General features: G+C 40.3%; 1 protein-coding gene across 3 annotated transcripts; it reads right to left on the bottom strand.

The window, feature by feature from the left end:
- Window positions 1-1,299: 1,299 nt before the first annotated feature.
- Window positions 1,300-22,732, bottom strand: tbc1d31 (TBC1 domain family, member 31). Of its 3 annotated transcripts, none has more exons than XM_060870891.1 (23): window positions 22,694-22,732; window positions 22,380-22,504; window positions 20,895-21,041; window positions 20,691-20,806; window positions 19,190-19,368; window positions 18,146-18,297; window positions 17,141-17,300; window positions 16,716-16,916; window positions 15,752-15,922; window positions 15,144-15,223; window positions 14,914-15,060; window positions 14,548-14,681; window positions 14,308-14,441; window positions 12,646-12,825; window positions 10,234-10,466; window positions 9,763-9,915; window positions 8,628-8,763; window positions 8,380-8,472; window positions 5,792-5,932; window positions 5,063-5,257; window positions 3,947-4,085; window positions 3,587-3,712; window positions 1,300-2,173 (listed from the first exon to the last, which is right to left on the bottom strand). In XM_060870891.1, the coding sequence occupies exons 2-23, from the start codon at window positions 22,451-22,453 to the stop codon at window positions 2,028-2,030; spliced, it is 3,237 nt and encodes a 1,078-aa protein (XP_060726874.1). In that variant the 5' UTR covers window positions 22,454-22,504; window positions 22,694-22,732; the 3' UTR covers window positions 1,300-2,027. The 3 variants fall into 3 exon arrangements, with proteins under 3 accessions (XP_060726874.1, XP_060726875.1, XP_060726876.1); XM_060870892.1 differs by having other exon boundaries at window positions 22,380-22,498; window positions 22,694-22,717; XM_060870893.1 differs by lacking the exon at window positions 22,694-22,732 and having other exon boundaries at window positions 20,895-20,977; window positions 22,380-22,661.
- Between the last annotated feature and the right edge of the window lie 152 nt (window positions 22,733-22,884).

Genomic DNA, 22,884 nt, shown 5'->3' with positions numbered 1-22,884 from the left:
CTTCTCAGTTCCTATGCTTTCTGGCTGAAGTTTTGGTCACTTTTAAATGCTGGCGGTGCTTTCACTCTAGTGGGAGCATGAGACGAAGTCTACAACCCACACAAGTGGCTCAGGTAGTGCAGCTCATCCAGGATGGCACATCAATGTGAGCTGTGGTTAGAAGGTTTGCTGTGTCTGTCAGCATAGTGTCCAGAGCATGGAGGCGCTACCAGGAAACAGGCCAGTACATCTGGAGACGTGGAGGCCGTAGGAGGGCAACAACCCAGCAGCAGGACCGCTGCCTCCGCCTTTGTGCAAGAAGGAACAGGAGGAGCACTGCCAGAGCCCTGCAAAATTACCTCCAGCAGGCCACAAATGTGCATGTGTCTGCTCAAACGGTCAGAAACAGACTCCATGAGGGTGGTATGAGGGCCTGACGTCCACAGGTGGGGGTTGTGCTTACAGCCCAACACCGGGCAGGACGTTTGGCATTTGCCAGAGAACACCAAGATTGGCAAATTCACTACTGGCGAGATCCTCAGACCCCTTGTGAGACCATATGCCGGTGCGGTTGGCCCTGGGTTCCTCCTAATGCACGACAATGCTAGACCTCATTTGGCTGGAGTGAGTCAGCAGTTCCTGCAAGACGAAGGCATTGATGCTATGGACTGGCCCGCCTGTTCCCCAGACCTGAATCCAATATAGCACATATGGGACATCATGTCTCGCTCCATCCACCAACGCCACGTTGCACCACAGACTGTCCAGCAGTTGACCATCCGCCACCTCATCAGGAGCATGCCCAGTCATTGTAGGGAGGTCATACAGGCACGTGGAGGCCACATGCACACTACTGAGCCTCATTTTGACTTGTTTTAAGGACATTACATCAAAATTGGATCAGCCTGTAGTGTGTTTTTCCACTTCAATTTTGAGTGTGACTCCAAATCCAGACCTCCATGGGTTAATAAATTTGATTTTCATTGATAATTTTTGTGATTTTGTTGTCAGCACATTCAACTATGTAAAGAACAAAGTAAGACTATTTCATTCATTCAGATTTAGGATGTGTTGCTTAAGTGTTCCCTTTATTTTTTTTGAGCAGTGTATATCACTTATTTATTAATTATTATAAATATGATCATTTATTATGAAACTTCTGACAAAGTATTAATTCGCAGCACATGAATTGCACTTTTTATTAAAATAAAGTTCATTGGCTATATTTGCTAAAGAATGCTTGAACTAAAAAACTGACAAAGAATATGTAGTAAATATCTGCAGCCACATGAGGCAAGTGAGTCAATTAGAGAAAGAATGTTGTGATAAAAGTCTTCCCTTTATTACACCACACAATACATTACACTTGCAGATATTAAATGCAGTTGGAATATGTTTTATACACAGTATGGGATCAGGGTTAAATCAGCAGACATGCAGTAACAGACTAGTACTAGAGCAGGTCAGGTATGTTCAGTTTTTTCATTTAAAACACCCTCAACTTATGTACAAACTCTGGATGAAAATGGTTATGTTTCAACATGAATAAATGTCCATGTCTTAAGAGCTATAATTAAGAATGATCATACAAAAAAAAGTCAGAAAAACCTGTACCACATCATGTCCAGACAGGCAGAAAAGCTTTGTATCCAACATGCTGTAAATGAAAGGGTACTTTTTAAAAATTCTGAACAAAGTAAAAAAAAAAAAACAAGCAGCAAATGCATTCAATCCACATTATACGACTTTCCCAACACAACTAGGATCAGGTTGACTTTTTACCACTTAAACAAATCTACAGGTTGTCCAACATGGACAAAAATGTATACAAAAATAATTTAAAAAACACATTTAAATCAAGGTCTATGCTAAAATTGGTAGTACTTAATAGTCTTTCACTGTTTAATGCAATTCTTTTGGAAGTGGTGTCATATGAAACTTACTACAGAGCACTGGGCTTAATTTAATCTAAGCAAGAGATCTGGATAACTTCCTTCCTTGTCATCATGTATTTCTGTCAGGCGACTTGCCCGGTGCTGCTGGCCTGGTCACTGTGAGTGATGTGAACTGTTTGAGTAGAGTGTGTAGTCTGCGGCTCTCGCTCTGGCTGCCAGCTTCTTCCGGAGCTCCCGGACCTCTTGCAGCAACTCCTTCTCCTCATGGTCCAGCCTACCACGACCACGTTCTAGAGAAACTGCACAGTAAACCCATTTTACACTTGAGTTTTATTTTAGAAAACTGCTCAAAAAGCTTGCTGTTCCGATGAACATTTTGAAAGAAATAGCACATTTCACATCTCACGATACAAAACTCAAGGTTGGTCATGTTTGTTCACATTAATAGGATAACAACATGGGCCCAGTCTGGCATTCACTAAATTCCAGGGGTTTCGTTACCGTGACGTAAAGTGGGTGCGTTTCTGGAGGTCTTCCAAAAAAAAAAAAAAAAAAAAAAAAAAGAGCGTACCTACGATGGATAATGAAGGGCAAAACAGTCATACAGGTAGATTTTATATTTTATATCTATTATCTTACAGTTAAGCTATTTTTCAAAACAAAACAAATAAACAACCAAAAACCAAGGTTAGGGTTAGATTATCAAATAGGCCACGCCTACCCAATGATGCAATATCTGTTACGATGTTCTGAAATCCCTGAAAATAAGTGCATCCTGGCCCAGTCTACCTCTGCATGTCTTCCATGTTTACATTACACACTATACACTTTATTGGGTGGTCCAATCTTATCTGCCAAGGACTGGTGTGCATACCTGCAAACTCACAAGAGGTGAAAAAGGTGACAAGGTTCGAAATAACCCCCCCGAAGAAAAATTGAGAACTTAAAATGAAGCACTCTGACAAGAACCTCTGTACAATTTGAGTGCCTTGGAACCTTAATAAATTGATGAACACAAATATAGCTATTTCTTTTGTTTTTTGGCCGCCACAAGGCGTTCAAGTGGCCGTTTTCGTTGTTTAGCAATGTGTCTCTTTAATACTTTTTGTTCGTCCTCTTGAAGTGAGGGACGAAATAGGTGATTGCCTTATGTTTCTTCTGAATGCTGATTGGTCAAAAGACGCAAGGATGATTGAGACGTGAGGCGTCATCTGCTTACTAGTGCTTCACACTCCAGTCCAGTTGGTGGTGGTGAATGCACCAAAAGTTGGTTTGCCATCCGCCATAAAAAGTCATTAGACGTAGAGACGCGAGGCATCAGCTTGATAGATGGTTTACTACGCTGCGTCCAAAACCGCCGCCTAAGCACTACTTCGCCTAATTATTGGATGGAAGTAAGCGGTTTCGGACGCAGCTGAAAGATTTGATAGTATTGGACACTCCTGCTTTAGTATTTTGCTTCTTGCATTTTGCACTATTAGTTATTTCTTTTTTAATATGTATGACTTGTGTCTTTTTTTTAGTTCCTTATGTCCTTAGAATTTATGTCATAGGCTGCTGGGAAAATCCAGAGTATGAATTTCATTGCCTGATGTAACAGACTGTTTCCTGTACATATGATAATAAAAAGATGAAGATTAAATGTGCAGTTTATGAATTACTGTATCGTACTTATAAACCATTCATATGGAAGCTTTTTCAGATTTACTTACAGCACGTGGAGTTATCTGAAGGAGACTGGTTGTTCAGAAAGACAGCACTGGTATCAGTCTGTGGACTACTTGGCTTTTGTAAAAGTCCTCGTGTTGAGCGGGGAAGCCTCCTTTCCCTCTGCAGATCTACAGAAAGCACGGAGTGAGTTCATGACTCAGCACATTCATCATCTAATCAATAGATGGTCCTTAAATTTAACTAAAAGTAGTGTAGAAGTATTACAGGAAGTGATTCCTTAAAAATCTTGATCTAAATATACATTTAGAATTTCAGCTAAACTATATCAGGATTGGAAGTCTACACAGTTTCTGTTTCCCTGCCGCTCTGCCCTTGAGATGCATTGTTTAAATGGAACCCACTCAAGGCCTCTTCTTGACTCCTCCTCAGTGTGTTCTGGTGCTGTGTGATCTCGTCTCTGTGTTTCTGCTGGGCATCTGCCGTAGCTGTTACCTGCCTTTCCTCTTCCAGCGTGGCCTGCTTAGCTACCACATCATTCCACTAGAAACAAATCATGGTTACAAAGTTCATAAAAGCCAAATCCATGTACGAGATAAAAATCTACATGTCTATACAGCTCAGCTTATTGAGAATTTTCAGGATATATCCAGGTTATGCCTAAAACATGTATTTATACCCTCAACACATGCTATACAAGCAGCATTGTGTATCGTATACATTTACATTTCTGGCATTTAGCAGACACCCTTATCTAGAGTGACTTACAATTTATTTAAATTTATACAACTGAGCAATTGAGGGTGAAAGGCCTTGCTCAGGAGCCCAGAAGTGGCAGCTTGGTGGACCTGGGATTCAAACTCCTGACCTTCCGGTCAGTAGTCCATCACCTTAATCACTAAGCTATCATGTCCCCACATCCCACATTTGATGTGTCTAAATATCTGGTGGATTTCTGGCCCATATTCACGCTGCTAGTGTTGGAAACTTTCTTCCATCTGTCAAAAACGAGCTGCACACGGCGATCAAGATCAGAGAGACAAGACTTCACGGTAAAATATCAATTATATCAAGTAAGTGACATGACTAAATATCAGAACATTTGCATTATAACTGCAACTGGTACGCATGTGATGTGTTTTAGTAATGTAGCCGTTTTGTTTTATGACATTTTGCATAATCATGCTGGAAGTGAGCCATTAGAAGATGGGTAAATTGTGGTCATAAATAGATGTAGATGGTCAGCTATACCCAAATAGGTCTTTGGTCCATGGACTATACATAAAGTCTTTGGCATTCAAAGTGTGCAAAGGAAACACACACCATCACACCTGTTCCACCCGCCTGGACTATTGACATAAGGCAGATTGGGCCCATGGATTCATGCTGTTGGTGCCAAATTCTGAGTCTGCCATCATGTGCTTCAGGAGAAATAGTGATCATCGGTCATCAGACCAGACTATGTTTTTCCATACACAATGAATTCTGTAGAAGCATCAAAACTATGATCTATGTCTTACGTGCTTTCCCTCCACTTCCATCATCATCTGAACAAGCTGCTCCTCCTTAGTGTGGTTTTCACGGCTGACTTTGGCCAGACGGTGTCTCTGTATCTCCTGCTCTTCCTCTGCTCTCTTTAATCGTCTGATTACTTCAGTCTGCCACTCAGTATCAGCATCCAGCTGTTGTGCCTCTGTCAGAGACTCCTCCAGCACCTACAAGAGAGGATTATTCAATTCAATTCAATTTTATTAGCGCTTTTAACAACAGAACTTGTCGTAAAGCTGCTTTATGACTAAATTTCTCCTTATTTATCCCTAATGAAAAGTCGACTGTGGAAGGAAACACACCCTTAGAAGGTAGCTATGAGGAAGAAACCTTGAGAGGAACCAGATTCAGAAGGGAACATCATCCTCATTTGAATGACACCGGAGAGTGTGATTATAAAAAATGTCCTTTCTACAGTCATATCCAGTCAGTTGGAGTTATGTAACCAGGTGCTCCTGAGCATTTATAATAAATTGCTAATCATCAGATTTTATTATAGATTCAACACCAACTCCTCTGTGCTGAAGCCTTCAAATGCTCAACGATGGAGATACAGCACGTGTAGAATTTTTGTGTAGTGATTAATGAGGATGTTCTCCTCAAAGTCCTCATCTCCTTATTATCTCCATATTATAGTATGAATACTCCAATCATTCAAAAAAATCACAGCTCTTGCTCTGTAAGTGAAGAGTGGTATTTACCCTTCTGGTGTCCTGGCCGAGATCACAGTCTGTCTGAAGGAGGTCACGAAAGGCCGAATCTTCCATCTCAGCTCTTCGCCGTCGGACATCCGCATCTGCTCTGACTTCTTTGCTCACACGCTCGTGTTCTTTGGCCAATTGCTGGGAAAATTTGCAATACATTATAGACCTCCTTTATCAGAATAAAAAAAAGAAAAGTACTAAAGACTTCACCTATGCAGATTGATGTAGTGTTCATAAAAACACATCCCAATTTTTGATATTAACAATTAGTCCTGAAACAATCAGGGAGACACAATATACTAAACTTCATTAGAATTGGTAAACAGAACACATAAATATATTAATTATTATTTAAATGCTCAGAGTATTTTGCTAAATAATATTATTTTTTTCTCAAGTCCATAAAACCTTAATGATGGTTAAAAAAAAAGAAAAAAAAAAAGAAGGTATTTTTAATAAATAAATAAATCGATATTATATATATATATATATACATACATATATATAGATATACATACATATATATATATGTATATATACCAATTTTTGATATTAACCTTTAGTCCTGAAACAATCAGGGAGACACAATATACTAAACTTCATTAGAATTGGTAAACAGAACACATAAATATATTAATTATTATTTAAATGCTCAGAGTATTTTGCTAAATAATATTATTTTTTTCTCAAGTCCATAAAACCTTAATGATGGTTAAAAAAAAAGAAAAAAAAAAGAAGGTATTTTTTAATAAATAAATAAATCGATATATATATATATATACATATATATATATATATATATATATATATATAAATAAAATAGTTAGTTTCTGTAAGTTTGAACCAGCACCTACAGTCAGGTCCATAAATATTGGGACATTGACACAATTCTAACATTTTTGGCTCTATACACCACCACAATGGATTTGAAATGAAACGAACAAGTTGTGCTTTAACTGCAGACTGTCAGCTTTAATTTGAGGGCATTTACATCCAAATCAGGTGAACGGTGTAGGAATTACAACAGTTTGCATATGTGCCTCCCACTTGTTAAGGGACCAAAAGTAATGGGACAGAATAATAATCATAAATCAAACATTCACTTTTTTTTAATACTTGGTTGCAAATCCTTTACAGTCAATTACAGCCTGAAGTCTGGAACACATAGACAACACCAGACGCTGGGTTTCATGCCTGGTGATGCTCTGCCAGGCCTCTACTGCAACTGTCTTCAGTTCCTGCTTGTTCTTAGGGCATTTTCCCTTCAGTTTTGTCTTCAGCAATTGAAATGCATGCTCAATCGGATTCAGGTCAGGTGAAGTTTGGTCATTGCATAACATTCCACTTTTTTCCCTTAAAAAACTCTCTCCGTCCAATGAGTTCTGAAGCATTTGGCTGAATATGAGCAGATAATATTGCCCGAAACACTTCACATCATCAATCACAAGAGAACCAGTTCCATTGGCAGCCATACATGCCCACGCGATGACACTACCACCACCATGCTTTACTGATGAGGTGTATGCTTAGGATCATGAGCAGTTCCTTTCCTTCTCCATACTCTTCTCTTCTCATCATTCTGGTACAAGTTGATCTTGGTCTCATCTGTCCATAGGATGTTGTTCCAGAACTGTGGAGGCTTTTTTAGATGTTGTTTGGCACACTCTAATCTGGCCTTCCTGTTTTTGAGGCTCAACAATGGTTTACATCTTGTGGTGAACCCTCTGTATTCACGCTGGTGAAGTGTTCTCTTGATTGTTGACTTTGACACACATACACCTACCTCCTGGAGAGTGTTCTTGATCTGGCCAACTGTTGTGAAGGGTGTTTTCTTCACCAGGGAAAGAATTCTTCGGTCATCCACCACAGTTGTTTTCCGTGGTCTTCCGGGTCTTTTGGTGTTGCTGAGGTCACCGGTGTGTTCCTTCTTTTTAAGAATGTTCCAAACAGTTGTTTTGGCCATGCCTAATGTTTTTGCTAACTCTCTGATGGGTTTGTTTTGTTTTTTCAGCCTAATGATGGCTTGCTTCATTGTTAGTGACAGCTCTTTGGATCTCATCTTGGAGAGTTGACAGCAACAGATTCCAAATGCAAATAGCACACTTGAAATGAACTTGAAATGAAACAAACATTTATCTGCTCATTGTAATTGGTATAATGAGGGAATAACACACCTGGCCATGGAACAGCTGAGAAGCCAATTGGCCCATTACTTTTGGTCCCTTAACAAGTGGGAGGCACATATGCAAACTGTTGTAATTCCTACACCGTTCACCTGATTTGGATGTAAATGCCCTCAAATTAAAGCTGACAGTCTGCAGTTAAAGCACAACTTGTTCGTTTCATTTCAAATCCATTGTGGTGGTGTATAGAGCCAAAAATGTTAGAATTGTGTCCCAATATTTATGGACCTGACTGGATTTCATGTGTTATTAATTTTGTTCATTTTATATAAAAAAGGCAATTATTCTGTGACTGGATAATAATAATAATAATAATAATAATCTCAAATATTGTTTACAATAAGACACTTTGCTGTGTGTTTACTGCATGGTGTGTGGTTTGTCATCACATCAGGGACTGACCTGCTCAAACAGTCTTCTCTGTGTATCCAGCTCCATTTGTCTTACTTCCATATCCTGCACAGCAATAGCAGTTTCCTGCTCACGTAATGCCGTCTGAAGACATAGTGAGACACGCAGGAACATAAGGCTTGTACAGAAGCAATAACGAAATGCATCTCTTTTTTTAAACTTACAGGGCATAATTTTATAAGGATTAAATTGTTAATAGTGTCACACAATACAGAAAAGTGAAACAAATAGTAAGAAACCTTTCTCTGGATCTCATCGTCCAATCTTCTGAGCTCCATCTTGCGCTGATTTTGCTGGTGTTTGAGGAAACGCATCCTGGCAGCATTGAGCAAAGCAAGCTCTTTCACCTTTAACTCTCGCTTCATAGCGGCCAACCTGCACATGCCACAAAGTCAGTGTATATCTGCATATACAGTATATAGTGCGTGTATATATACACAGTATATAGTGTGTATGTACACATACAGTATATAGTGTGTGTGTGTACACATACAGTATATAGTGTGTGTATATATACACAGTATATAGTGTATATATATACAGTATATAGTGTGTGTACACATACAGTATACTGTGTGTACACATACAGTATAGTGTGTGTGTGTACACACACAGTATAGTGTGTGTACACACACACAGTATATAGTGTGTGTACACACACACACAGTATATAGTGTGTGTACACACACACAGTATATAGTGTGTGTACACACACAGTATATAGTGTGTGTGTGTGTGTACACACACACAGTATATAGTGTGTGTGTGTGTACACACACAGTATATAGTGTGTGTGTGTGTACACACACAGTATATAGTGTGTGTGTACACATACAGTATATAGTGTGTGTGTACACATACAGTATATAGTGTGTGTGTACACATACAGTATATAGTGTGTGTGTACACATACAGTATATAGTGTGTGTACACATACAGTATATAGTGTGTGTGTACACATACAGTATATAGTGTGTGTGTGTACACATACAGTATATAGTGTGTGTGTGTACACATACAGTATATAGTGTGTGTGTACACATACAGTATATAGTGTGTATACAGGAACAACAGCAAAGTGAAAACAGACTTTCAGAAACGTCTGCAAATTTATTCAGAAAAAACGTAACAATAAAATATGTATAATAAAAACCCCCAGGAAGGACAACCGTCGTATAAATACTAACTCAATCAGGATTTCACACCAGAGTGGCTAAACAGACAACAGCAGATAGCTGTTAGGATAGGATTTTATTTCGCTAGTTTAATTCTCTACATTATTCAGTAGTACTGTATTTTAAGAGGGATTCTACATAAGATGACAAGTAAAAAAAACTGTAATTTGAACCAGTATAAAGAGAGAGAAAAAGAGACCTGGTTCTCTGTTGGGCCAGTTTGTTCTCTTCCTCTTGCAGGATTCCTCGACGTCTCTCCTCGGCTTGCTGGAGCAGCTCCTGCTGCGTGTACCAGGCTTCATCCTCAGCCTGCTGTCTCACTGTCTCAGCACGCAGCTCCTGAAGTGCCTGTCTGTTTGCACCCCGACACGTACACATGCATGAAGAGACTGTTACCGATACAGAACCTTTATTTTTACATTTCAAAAGACGTCAGGCAGCTCGAAGCTACAGCTGGCTATTTGGACAATGTTGTGTTTGGGAGATTCAATTTTTAATTGATGCCTGCATGCAATACATATTGAGGTGTTTCCTCTGTTCTGACAAATAAAAAAAAAACGACAAAAATCCCACCTGAGTGTTAATGATAGAATAAATGCTAGAAACACATGCATAAATTCTACACTTGTTTATTTTGTGTGGCAAAGGAAAGACAAGCAGAAATCCCCACCTCTCTTTGAGATATTCCACTTCTTGCTGGCGGATTCGCTCCCGCTCCTGGCACTGGTACTCCACTATGAATGTGGGATACTTGTTGAAAATTGGATACTGACCAGGTGTCAGAGGCTCAAAGTCATTCAGCATGGAGCTCGGGTGCAGGTCTGCTGGGGTCAGCTCCATCAACCGATACGCCTCCTTCAGCATAGAGTTTGTGTCCACATTGTTCCGATGATGGAAAAAGTACTGTAAAAGGATCAAGTCATTAGGTACATTATCAACACAAACTGCCTAAGCCACCATGTCACAGTGAGTGATAAAAATCTGGCAGTTTCATTGCTCAGTTATTAGTGTTTGTTTAATTGTTTTGGGCAAAATGAGAGACTCTAAATTTTGAATAATGGTCGGTTCTTGCATTCCCCAGTAGATGTCCAGGGACGCCATTTGTACAAGTGAGCACTGTAAGGTTGCTCAAGCATACAAAACAGGCAGCTTGGAGGCAATGGGAGTTTCAGTTAGTAGACCAATGTCTTACCTCATGTCACTAGTGTGTGTCATTAGTGCTGCATTCGACACTATAGATCACAACATTCTCCTAGATCGCTTACAAAATTACAAAGGCATTCAGGGACAGGATTTAAGTTGGTTTAGATCCTACCTGTCTGACCGATACCATTTTGTAGATTTAAATGGTGAATCCTCCAATTTATTGCCAGTTAATTATGGGGTCCCTCAAGGATCAGTTATGGGACCTCTGCTTTTCTCAATATACATGCTTCCCTTAGGAAACATCATTAGAAGGCATGGGATTAGTTTTCATTGTTATGCTGACTATAACCCAGTTTTATATATATATATATATATATATATATATATATATATATATATATATATATATATATATATATAATCTATCATCAAAACCAGATGAAATATCTAAATATCTCTGCGTTAAATACATAAAAGTTTGTATTACCTGTAATTTTCTGTCGTTAAACTCTGATACGACAAAAATACTACTTATCGGCCTATATTACAAAAACAGCCTTCTTTCACCTCAGATATATTGCCAAGCTGAAAAACATCCTATTTGTATCTGATGCTGAGAAGCTATTTCACGCATTCATGACCTCTAGACTGGACTATTGTAGCATTACTAGGTGGTTGTCCTGCATCTTCCATAAGTAGGCTACAGTTAGTCCAAAATGCAGCTGCCAGAGTTCTTACCAAGACAAGAAAGTATGATCATATAACCCCAATTTTATCATCTTTACACTGGCTACATGTTAAGTTTGGAATTGATTACAAACTGCAGCTACTTACGTACAAGGCTCTTAATGGTTTAGCTCCCATGTATCTAACTAGTCTTCTAACATGTTACAATCCTTCACGCTCTCTGAGTTTCCAAAACTGAGGACTTCTGGTAGTTCCCAGAATATCTAAGTCTACTAAATGCTTTTTTTGTAAAGCGTTTTTGTATTTGGCTTCCAAACTTTGGAATAGTCTTCCTGATAGGGTTCGGGGCTCAGACACACTGTCCCAGTTTAAATGTAGATTAAAAACTTATCTTTTTAGTCAGGTGTACAAATAATACATCCCATAATATTGTGGTCTAATACATCAGACCAAATGCATATTATCATCTAGCGCTTTCTAATATCATGAACAGCAGCTATGCTAATTCCTCTCCACTGCTTCTCTCTTTTTACCCATCCCGAGGCATCCAGAAATTGTACCCGCTCCGATTGTCTTCCGGGCCATGAAGATTTTGGACCTTCATTGAGATGAGGCCAACCATGTGATGATTCCCAGGCATCTAGAGATTTACCAGCTCCAGTTGGACTGTGCTTCATCGAGTATTCGGATAAACTAAGAGGAGATGCATGTGGTCTTTGAGGACAACAACTTCCTCATCAATACAACATTTGTCAGACTGTATATTTATAATCACACCCTCCAGTGTCACCCATATGAGGATGAGGTTCCTCTTGAGTCTGGTTCCTCTCAAGGTTTCTTCCTGTACCATCCAAGGGAGTTTTTCATTGCCACAGTCACCTGAGTCACCTCAGACTTGCTCATTAGGGATAAATACAAACACATTTAAATATATTTAATATTAATCTTTATATTAACCTTTTGTTTTATGTTTATGTTCTGTAAAGCCGTTTTAAGACAATGTCAATTTAAGACAATGTCGATGTCAAAAGTGCTATACAAATCAGTTTGAATTTGAAGTAACTACCAAGTGATTCGGCAGATTTAAGCTGTGGATATAGTAAATGACACAAATGGCATTCCATAATTGATAGTTGCTGAAGACTGAATCTAATATATTTAGATGTGGGACGAGAAAGACTTCTGCATTAAAAGTGAGTATTTTCTATAGTAGGAAATAAATAATCCATTATTGCTTGATGGAAAGTACCTCAAAGTCATCCCTGTGAGTGCAGAGGAGGAGTGGCGCTCTGCAGCAGGTCACGTAGGCCACGACAGCCATCAGCAGGAAGGAAGGATGATTAGAGAAAACGTTATCAAACAGCTTCAACCATTCGTCTCTGGTCAGCACCTCAGAGAACAGGGTTTCTAGCAGAGGCCATACGTACAGCTGAGGGGAAAAAGGTGAACGATAATACAACACACGCTATGATGTGTTTGGATCTAGTGCAAAGAATCATTTTTGACTTTTTTTTGGACAGTTCTTATTCAAAGTGATTTAAACATGAAGAACAACCTTAATCCTATCTCATTGCTTCCATGGGATTTGATAGGATATTGACTTGTAAGGCAATGAATCAAATCTGCCTTGATACGATACTATACGGTTGGGTTTAGTACCAACGTCTGACATAAGAGTAAACTAAGAATGACAAAAAAGTTACACACAAATTACTTTTACATATTAAATATAAACTATTTTAGTTTTTCCTTTTCCAATAATAATTGATCAATGATTATCGACTCCATCGATTCAGGGAATCAAGTTCCAGTTAGACCCCAATGTTAAGTGGAGCTGCACAGTGTTCGCTAAAGAATGTCTCATATGTAACAATGACCGCAATTAATCAATTAAACATCTAATAACGGATGGTAAAAGATCGACTGACATTCTTATGACATCACTTCCTTGTCTTAGTAGCATGTAAATACAGTGAACCTCTTTTTGATGCTCATGACGTTGTATATATGCCTGATGATTTATGTATTCATATCTGTACAATGAGCCACTTTATTGATGATTAAATGTACTGAGAATTGTTATGATTTTATGAAAGTAACTAAAAAAAAAATATTAACATGTGGATTTAGCTCAGCAACATGGTAAGAGTCTTTTATGGATAATTACTGCAGTGATTAATATGTTTCAGTTGGCAACAAGTTAAATTTAACTGATGCAGTGAGTAGCTTCTCATTTAATAAACAACCATGTCGGATCGTGGAAAAGATGTTAATCAGGGTCAATATTATTAGCCTGCATCAAGCAAAGAAAACCTCTAAGGAGATTATACTGAAAATACTGAAATTGGGTTACGGTCTGTAAAAGATTTGGCCACCACAGAGTCCAGACCTCAACCTCACTGAGAATCGCTTCAATGTGGTAAAGAAGAGATTACGCATCAGTTTGATCTTGGACGGAGAGAAATGTTGTGACAATCCATAAGCTTAGCGAAACAAGTCCACGGCGAAGGCATGATGCAATAAAAGCAAAAGACAGGCCAATGAAATATTAATATGTTTTTTTGGCCAGGCAGTGTATAATCAATAAAGTTAATTTAAAAAGCAAATCTGAAATCTAACATTAAAATATTAAATTATTCATTTCTAGGAAAGCAATCAAATGACCCAACATGTGAAACTGTTGTCTTGGCCACACACACACACACACACACACACACACACACATTTTATATATATATATATATATATATATATATATATATATATATATATATATATATATATATATATATATATATATATATATATATATATATATACATATATATATACATATATACACACACACACACACACACACACAGTCTTTGCTATTTAATTACTGCTAGAAAGCAGAAGTTAGCTCACATACCTGGGAAGTGACACCACATTTGACAAAATGGTGCAGCAGCTCTTTATCGTGATGAGCCAGAACGTTCTCCACCATGCTCAGAACGTTTAGCGGGGGGTTGGGGAAGTACTCGAACCAGTGCTGGCACCAGTTCACTGAAAGCAGTTTTACAATAAGGGGTTAAAAATCAGAAATCCTACAGTTGGGTTTTCCTTCGATATACAAGACTGAATGTAGCGCTAATCCATTTGGTGTGTGTACCGATGACCGTAGCCACAACTTCAAAGCAGATGAGAGGATTGTTCTGGAAGAGTTTGACAAACGGAAACGCCAGCAATGGGAGATACTCTGCTTCCCCGAAGATGGCTGACCAGTGAGCCAGAGCAGACAGGACCCTGTTCAGGTGAATGTGAGAGAGAAAGAGGGAGAAAGTTGTTTCCATTCAAATATGCGATCCAATTAAAATCCATATTGTTGCGTTTGTTCATCTCTTAAACATGGACAGTTAAATTGGGAAATACATTCAGGATTATTACTTTTTCTACTGATTTCATTTCATAAGCTTTGTAATTTGGACACAATTCCACAATGGAAGTTTATATATTGATAATTATTCCTTATTATAACCTCTGCAGTCCTCTCTGCAGTTTGTGGCTCTTGATTGGGTAACGATCATGCAGACACACATAAGCGGAGTGCAGGCCTTTCTCTGTCAGACTGCTGAACACAGCATGGTTCTCTGGAAGCTGCAGCAGAGAGCGCCAAATGAACATCCTGAAAGAACACACAGATCAGTAAACATAAAGACGCAAACTACACTCGAGATGCAAACTACACTCAAAGACGTGTGTTGTTACCGGTATTTTGCTGGATACTCTCCAAATGTTCGGAGTAATGCCTGAAGTCGTTTTTTATTCAGGCCGCCGGGCAAGTCATTCTAGGAGGGCAAGGTAAAGGTTTTATATTTGCAAAGGTGTTGAGTAATAAAACAATGACTTTGAATGACGGACATGTTATAGCTTCATTTAGACATCCACTACAGTCTGGAGTAGGTGGTTTTCAGTTGTTTTTTGAGACAACACTGATATTCATGTCATAATAGAGTGAATAGAGTGTATAGTAGAGTAGAGTAGAATAGAATGCAGCAGAACATACGAGAAAATCAAATGAAACAGAGAATATAATAGAAAAACACTGTGTAGATCAAATGTAGTACAGTAGAATAGAATGAAGTACAAAACAGCAGTACAGAAAAGCAAAGAGTAATGTAAAATATGACGGAATTGTTAAAAAAGAGAGTAGAACTGAAGAGAATTGGGTAAAAAAACAAAACAAAGAGTAACAGAATAGAGTGGAAAATAATAGATAACAATAGAAAGGAATAGAGCAAAAAAGATTAGAGTAGAATAAAGAGTATTGTTGAATAGTGCAGAACAGTGTAGAGTAGAACAGAACTGAGTAGTACCTCTTTGTTGTCCAGCGTCGAAACATCTGGAGGACGCAGGGTTTTGGTGCGCGGTTTGTGAGCAGGTGTTTTAGATGGGTGCAGAACAGCTCCAGCGTGAACCTTCGTCTTTATGCGGGAAGTGTTAGCTTTCTTTCCAGAAGTTACCATTTTCACCAAGGACTGTGGAGGCTAGGGAAAAAGACAGGAAGACAGGCAGACAGTGAGACAGACAGACAGACAGGCAGACAGGAAGACAGACAGGCAGACAGACAGACAGACAGGAAGACAGACAGGCAGACAGACAGACAGGAAGACAGAGAGACAGAGCATCAGACAGGCAGGCAGGCAGACAGGAAGACAGGCAGGCAGGAAGACAGAGAGACAGAGCATCAGACAGGCAGGAAGACAGACAGGCAGGAAGACGGAGAGACAGAGCATCAGACAGGCAGGCAGGCAGACAGACAGACAGACAGGAAGACAGAGAGACATAGAGTCAGACAGGCAGGCAGGCAGACAGACAGACAGGCAGGCAGAGAGAGACAGACAGACAGACAGACAGGCAGACAGACAGACAGAGCATCAGACAGGCAGGCAGGCAGACAGACAGACAGGCAGGAAGACAGACAGGCAGGAACACGGAGAAACAGAGCATCAGACAGGCAGACAGACAGACAGGCAGGAAGACCGAGAGACAGAGCGTCAGACAGGCAGGCAGGCAGACAGACAGACAGGCAGGAAGACAGACAGGCAGGAAGACGGAGAGACAGACAGACAGGCAGACAGGAAGACAGACAGGCAGACAGACAGGCAGACAGGAAGACAGACAGGCAGACAGACAGACAGACAGGAAGACAGAGAGACAGAGCATCAGACAGGCAGGCAGGCAGACAGACAGACAGGAAGACAGACAGGCAGATTTCAACTATTATTTATGTACTCAATTACCGTCATATGTCAACTACAAACATGTTTTCTTCTCTACCTTGTTGATTTCTTGAGTGAGAGCCTGCACATTGTACACTCTCAGAGCACCGCAGTCCATCACTGCTACAATGTGACGGCCTTTAGGACAAACAGCAGCCGAGTTAATTGCGTTATCATTGGAGCCGATTTCAAAGAGCTGCTTACACGTCTGAATGTTAATGAATCGCATGATGCCGTCCTGACACAAAACACCCAGGATCTGCCACACAAACATTCAGAGGAAGGTCAATTATCAGCACAAGCTTTTAACAACATGAAACTGTATATGATTAAATCCAAACATTTTAAAACAACTGTACATGAAAGAGTAAAAAGAAGAACATTTTCAACAGAAAATCAACATAAATATTCTCTTATACATGAAAATATCTTTGTATTGTTATTTTATTCAGTAAAGTTTCAGTCCTTGATGTGCTCCAGTACCTGGCTGGATCCTCCATCAAAACTGTCATGCAGGAAATCAAGGTGCCTCACAGTCCTTACTTCTTGTGGCATCTGAATGATTCTCAAGAGCTCTCGACTGTCCAAACCCCATAAATGAATAAGGTTTGAGCGGCCAGCCGCAGCCAGCGTCTTTCCGTCTCTGCAGACATAGATAAATCACTTTTAATACATTCACTCATTTTCTACCGCTTATCCAAACTACCTCGGGTCACGGTGAGCCTGTGCCTATCTCAGGCGTCATCGGGCATCAAGGCAGGATACACCCTGGATGGAGTGCCAACCCATCGCAGGGCACACACACTCTCATTCCCTCACACAATCACACACTATGGACAATTTTCCAGAGATGCCAATCAACCTACACTGCATGTCTTTGGGGAGGAAACCGGAGTACCCGGAGGAAACCCCCGAGGCACGGGGAGAACATGCAAACTCCACACACACAAGGCGGAGGCGGGAATCGAACCCCGACCCTGGAGGTGTGAGGTGAACGTGCTAACCACTAAGCCACCATGCCCCCCTTTAATACATCAGTTTTATTATTACTCTATAGTTCTAATTATACTATGACTCCTGTATCTCTCTATATTAACCAAATATACTTGTTCTGTCTTTGGAGAGCAGCAACACTGAGGCCTTGTGTGATGCTACGTACGTGATGATAGATTTCATCTTTTCCTACGTGAACAATACTAGGCTTTGAGAAACCTGTCTAAAGATCAGTGTCTGATCACCAGATTAGAAACAAACATAATAAAAATTAACACCCACAATTAAATGTTGTAAGGTACAGAAGTAGAGCAAGACAGATTATATGCAGTATGTACGCAGGATCTACAGTTGTGATCATAATGTGATCAGTTGTGATCACGGTCCTGTACTCATCCCAGGAATCTGATGATCGGTCTGAACATCCTTTCAATACATTCAGTACTCTGAGACGTTATAGCAAATGTTTGTTCAGGACTTAATGAATTCTCATACTGTGTGACAGCAAAAGCCTTGTAGTGTATCCGGGGTCCATCCTGTGGAACTGGAAGCTGATATTTGCAAACCAGAGTGTCACTTTCCCAAGCAAAGATGGAGTCGTCAGTAAAACAGCTCAGAATGGTGTTACCCAGTGGGAGGAAAAACACCTAAACGAGCAAGAGGAAAGCACAAAGAAGTAAGCAAAAATGACTGTAGATGTGAAAAGTGTACATCGTCGCTGTCGGGCGGAATCCTCGTATCTCCAAAACCGTTATTTTTCAGGTAATGAAAAATATCTTATCTGCAGTGCACAGGGTTTAGTCCGCGTTGCAGTGGATTGTCTTGCGCTAAATTCCTGTCCTCAGACGAGCACCAGAACTAGCGGGGGTCAAGATTTTTTTTTCTTTGAGCCCAGTGTTTTGAAGACATTTACCTCAGAAGACGTGTTGATTCGTTGCGACTCTTATTAAGGAGAAATATGCCGCGAATCTCTCCCACGGAGTGAGGAAGAGGTGGACAGTTGAAGTGTCCAATGGAGTTATGAGATTTGCGCTCAAGCTATTTTCAAGACTTTAGATTGGTTAATAACTTGTAAAAATAACAGACCCACGTGGTGATTGACCAATAGCATCGATATGTGAAAAAATATGAAACTGACCAAATTTGGACATTTGGAGGTTTCCGCCCGACAGCGACGCTATGTATTTTGTATGATATGAAACTGTACAGACAGATTTACTGACTTTTACTATTACTGGGGGAAATAATATATAGTGAATAATTTGGCTCTATTGTACATGGTAGTGCTGCTAAACAGTGCTGTCTATAACAGCAGCTCTGAGGGCTGAGGGCAGTTTATAACATATACATTAACACACTCGTACTAAACTGTTAGCGGTACACAGTTTTATATATATGCTCACATAAGCGTCACAGATTAATGTGTGTAATCATTGATATACTGAAGACTTTCGTGTATAAAATGTTCCACTTAGAAAAATTAGAAACAGGTCATTCGGATCCAACCAGAACAAAAGAGTTAAAAAACCGAGCTCAGACCTTTTGTATTCCCACAGATTGCCGCACGTTGAGTTTCCTCTTCCTCTGGAATGTGTCCAGGTCCCAGAGCTGAGCCGTGTCTGAGGAGGTGCTGATGGCATAGCGCCCTGATCCATGGACCGACAGAGAAGACACGGCGCCCTCATGACCCCTCATCCAGCTCACCAACTGTTTGGTCTCTGGAACATAGAGAAAGCGTTATAGCCATGAAGCACCCGGTAAAAGTCCTCACCTTAAAGAGACAACAGCAACTACCAAAGCAACCACAAAGCAATCACCAGAACCACAATAGTTATGTACATAAACTCTCACATGAACACAAACTGGGCTGCTATATGCTATATGATGTGAGGTAAAACTCATGTGAGGCTAAAAAAGAAGAAATGCTGCAAGCAGCAGTTAAATCCTTTTAACTGCTCACTCTCCGCTCGCGCACACACACTCGCTCACTCTCGCGCACACACACACTCGCTCACTCTCGCGCACACACACACTCGCTCACTCTCGGACACGCACACACACCCTCTCTCTCTCGGACGCGCACACACACCCTCTCTCTCTCTGACACGCACACACACACTCTCTCTCTCTCTCTCTCTCTCTCTCTCTGACACGCACACACACACTCTCTCTCTCTCTCTCTCTCACACACACACACACACTCTCTCTCTCTCTCTCTCTCGGACACGCACACACACTCTCTCTCTCTCTCGGACACGCACACACACTCTCTCTCGGACACGCACACACACTCTCTCTCGGACAAGCAAACACTCTCTCTCTCGGACACGCACACACACTCTCTCTCGGACACGCACACACACTCTCTCTCAGACACGCACACACACTCTCTCTCAGACACGCATACACACACTCTCTCGGACACGCACACACACTCTCTCGGACACGCACACACACTCTCTCTCTCTCTCTCTCGGACACGCACACACACTCTCTCTCTCTCTCTCTCTCGGACACGCACACACACTCTCTCTCGGACACGCATACACACTCTCTCTCGGACACGCACACACACTCTCTCTCTCTCTCTCTCTCGGACACGCACACACACTCTCTCTCTCGCTCTCTCTCTCTCGGACACGCACACACTCTCTCTCTCGCTCTCTCTCTCTCGGACACGCACACACACTCTCTCTCTCGCTCTCTCTCTCTCGGACACGCACACACACTCTCTCTCTCGGACACGCACACACACTCTCTCTCTCGGACACGCACACACACTCTCTCTCTCGGACACGCACACACACTCTCTCTCTCGGACACGCACACACACTCTCTCTCTCGGACACGCACGCACACTCTCTCTCGGACACGCACGCACACTCTCTCTCGGACACGCACGCACACTCTCTCTCGGACACACTCTCGCGCACACACACTCACTCGCACAAGCACACACACTCTCTCGTACACAGATACATACTCTCTCTCGCACACGCGCACACACACATACATACACACTCACACAGTGAGGATGTACCTTTGTCATAGCACTTGATGGAATAATCAGAAAGGGCAACCAGATACTCTGTTGTTCTGCGCAGGCTGAAAGCCAGTGCTGTACATGCTTGTCCTGTTTTCTGTACCAGCTTGAATCTGTGAAATGACAGTCAGTATAGAATTGGACACCACCAAAATTGGAAAGTACTGCCTTGATTTATTCCTTCGTTTCTGTTTTACATACCTGTTTCTGCTAATATCAAACACATAAATATTCCCATGGTGATCACCGGAAAGAAATGCCTCTCCAGTAGTGTCAAACGCCACCTGGAGAAAACGAACAGTCTTACTTTGGTAGCCAGCTGCGCTGCGAGTTATCGTCAGCAAGATCCTAAAGGTGGGAACAACAGTGAAAAAATGCTTTGAGCTGTTTTTCAGTAGTTGTATTTTTCATTATTATTCAGATTGTCTTATATGAAGCAGCCCATCCGACACTATAGCAGTATACTGACTGCCAAACTGTGCCAGACCTAAACTTAGAGATGCAAGGTATTAAAATGATTAAGATTTGGAATAAAGGAAACAGACTGCATCCAACTAATGAATCCAAGTAATCTAAAGCTTGATGAACAGAGAATTGCCTGGCATCATGTATATAGAGATTACGCGGTCAATTTTTATTTCAAATTCACACATATTTAAAGAAAACACTCCAAAACAAACCCAAAATTAAAAGGTGCACAAAACCCAGTAGATACTTAGAAGAAAATGAAAAATAAGTAGTGAATGAATGTAAGCCTCCTGTCAGTTATAGTCACTATACAGGCCATGGTAGGTTCTGGAGTGGAGCTTCATGAAAATCGGTGGGCTCAAGGAGTAATAAATAAATAAATAAATAAAAACCTGCAATTTATCCTAAATAAAATAAGAAAACCTAAAGTCAAAACTAAATAAATATTGAAAATATCAATAAACAACATTTAAAAGCAAAAGTTAAAAAAAATGTAAGCATAGCATAAAAATAAGATAAATAGTAAACATCGTATGCATCATAGAATCATTTCCGTTGTTTTGCACATACTGTAATATATTTCAGTCGTTTGCTGCTTTTGCACAAATCCTTTACATTATCTCAGGGACCCTGCTGCTAAGAAACTGTGTTCATTTTAGTATTACTGCACTCATTATTGTCTGAACAGACAGTATTTACACTGATCGGTGCTGTTTCTGTTTATTGTCTTTTGTGTATTGTCTTTTTTGTATTGTCTTGTAACTTTTCGTCTGTACAGTCATGTCTGTCTTGTCCTGCACTGTTTGCACCAGGTTACACAGTTGCACTTTATGTGGCTAAGACTACTTACTAAATCCTTAGCTCTGTCTTTGTTTTTATGTCGTACCACAATCCTGGAAAAACGTTGTCTCATTTCACTGTGTATTGCAACAGCTATATATGGTTGAAATGACAATAAAAACTTCTTGACTTGACATCTATAGCTATAGTGCACTATCCAGGTGGGATTTTAAAACATCTCAGTGTTTGTGCTGGACTGTGAAAAAGCCCAAATAAAAGAACAACCTTATGATAAAGGGTCACAGAAACAAAAAGCTCTAATTCTGCACTGAAACAAAGCTACAGACTACAGAGGAAACAGATGCTGTGATATTACACATTTATTACTGATGGCTTTCCTTTTCAGACTTGTATCATCACAGCCTGGTTTAAACTTACCCATTATTTGATGGCACTGGTTTTCGGTGCCATAATTTCCCGTCTTCTTTATTGTCTATCTGTACAGTCTGCATGATCACAGCCTGTAGCCCACAGCTCACTAGAGCATCACAGCAAACCTGTTGCTAACAACAGAGGCGGATTAACGTTAGCAATTAGCCGACTGGGTTCAAACAGCCTTAAGAGTCCTCAACATATTTCGTCAATGACTTAATATTTCTAGTTTAATTAAAACAAATACATTACAAGCCCTAATACGCTGTTAAAGAAACATTCATTCTTATCTATCCATGTTAGAGCAATATTAAACCTACGCGCGTAGCTGTTTGGAACCGGAAGTGTACACCGGATGTTTGTTTTTCAATCCACACTGGGCTCCAGTATAAGTGCACTACATAGACTGATGTTCCCTACCTAGTGCACTACATGGGGAAAAAAGGGAACCATTTGAAATAGCAGCTAATCTGTTGACATGGAATTTACGCCTATTTTAATTCAATTCAAT

This window comes from Tachysurus vachellii, chromosome 5, assembly GCF_030014155.1.
Source record: "Tachysurus vachellii isolate PV-2020 chromosome 5, HZAU_Pvac_v1, whole genome shotgun sequence".
Classification (NCBI taxonomy): Eukaryota; Metazoa; Chordata; class Actinopteri; order Siluriformes; family Bagridae; genus Tachysurus; species Tachysurus vachellii.
The sequence above is the reverse complement of the archived record's forward strand: the minus strand, read 5'-3'. Positions and strand labels throughout refer to the sequence as shown.

Excerpts from the sequence above, each read along its gene's own strand:
- tbc1d31 (XM_060870891.1), bottom strand. The coding sequence starts at position 22,453 with ATGCAGACTGTACAGATAGACAATAAAGAAGACGGGAAATTATGGCAC. Across the intron at positions 14,682-14,913 it reads CTGCAGAGAGGACTGCAGAG|GGTCCTGTCTGCTCTGGCTC; the intron begins GTTATAATAAGG and ends TCACCTGAACAG. Across the intron at positions 12,826-14,307 it reads AATGTGGTGTCACTTCCCAG|CTGTACGTATGGCCTCTGCT; the intron begins GTATGTGAGCTA and ends TTTTCCCCTCAG.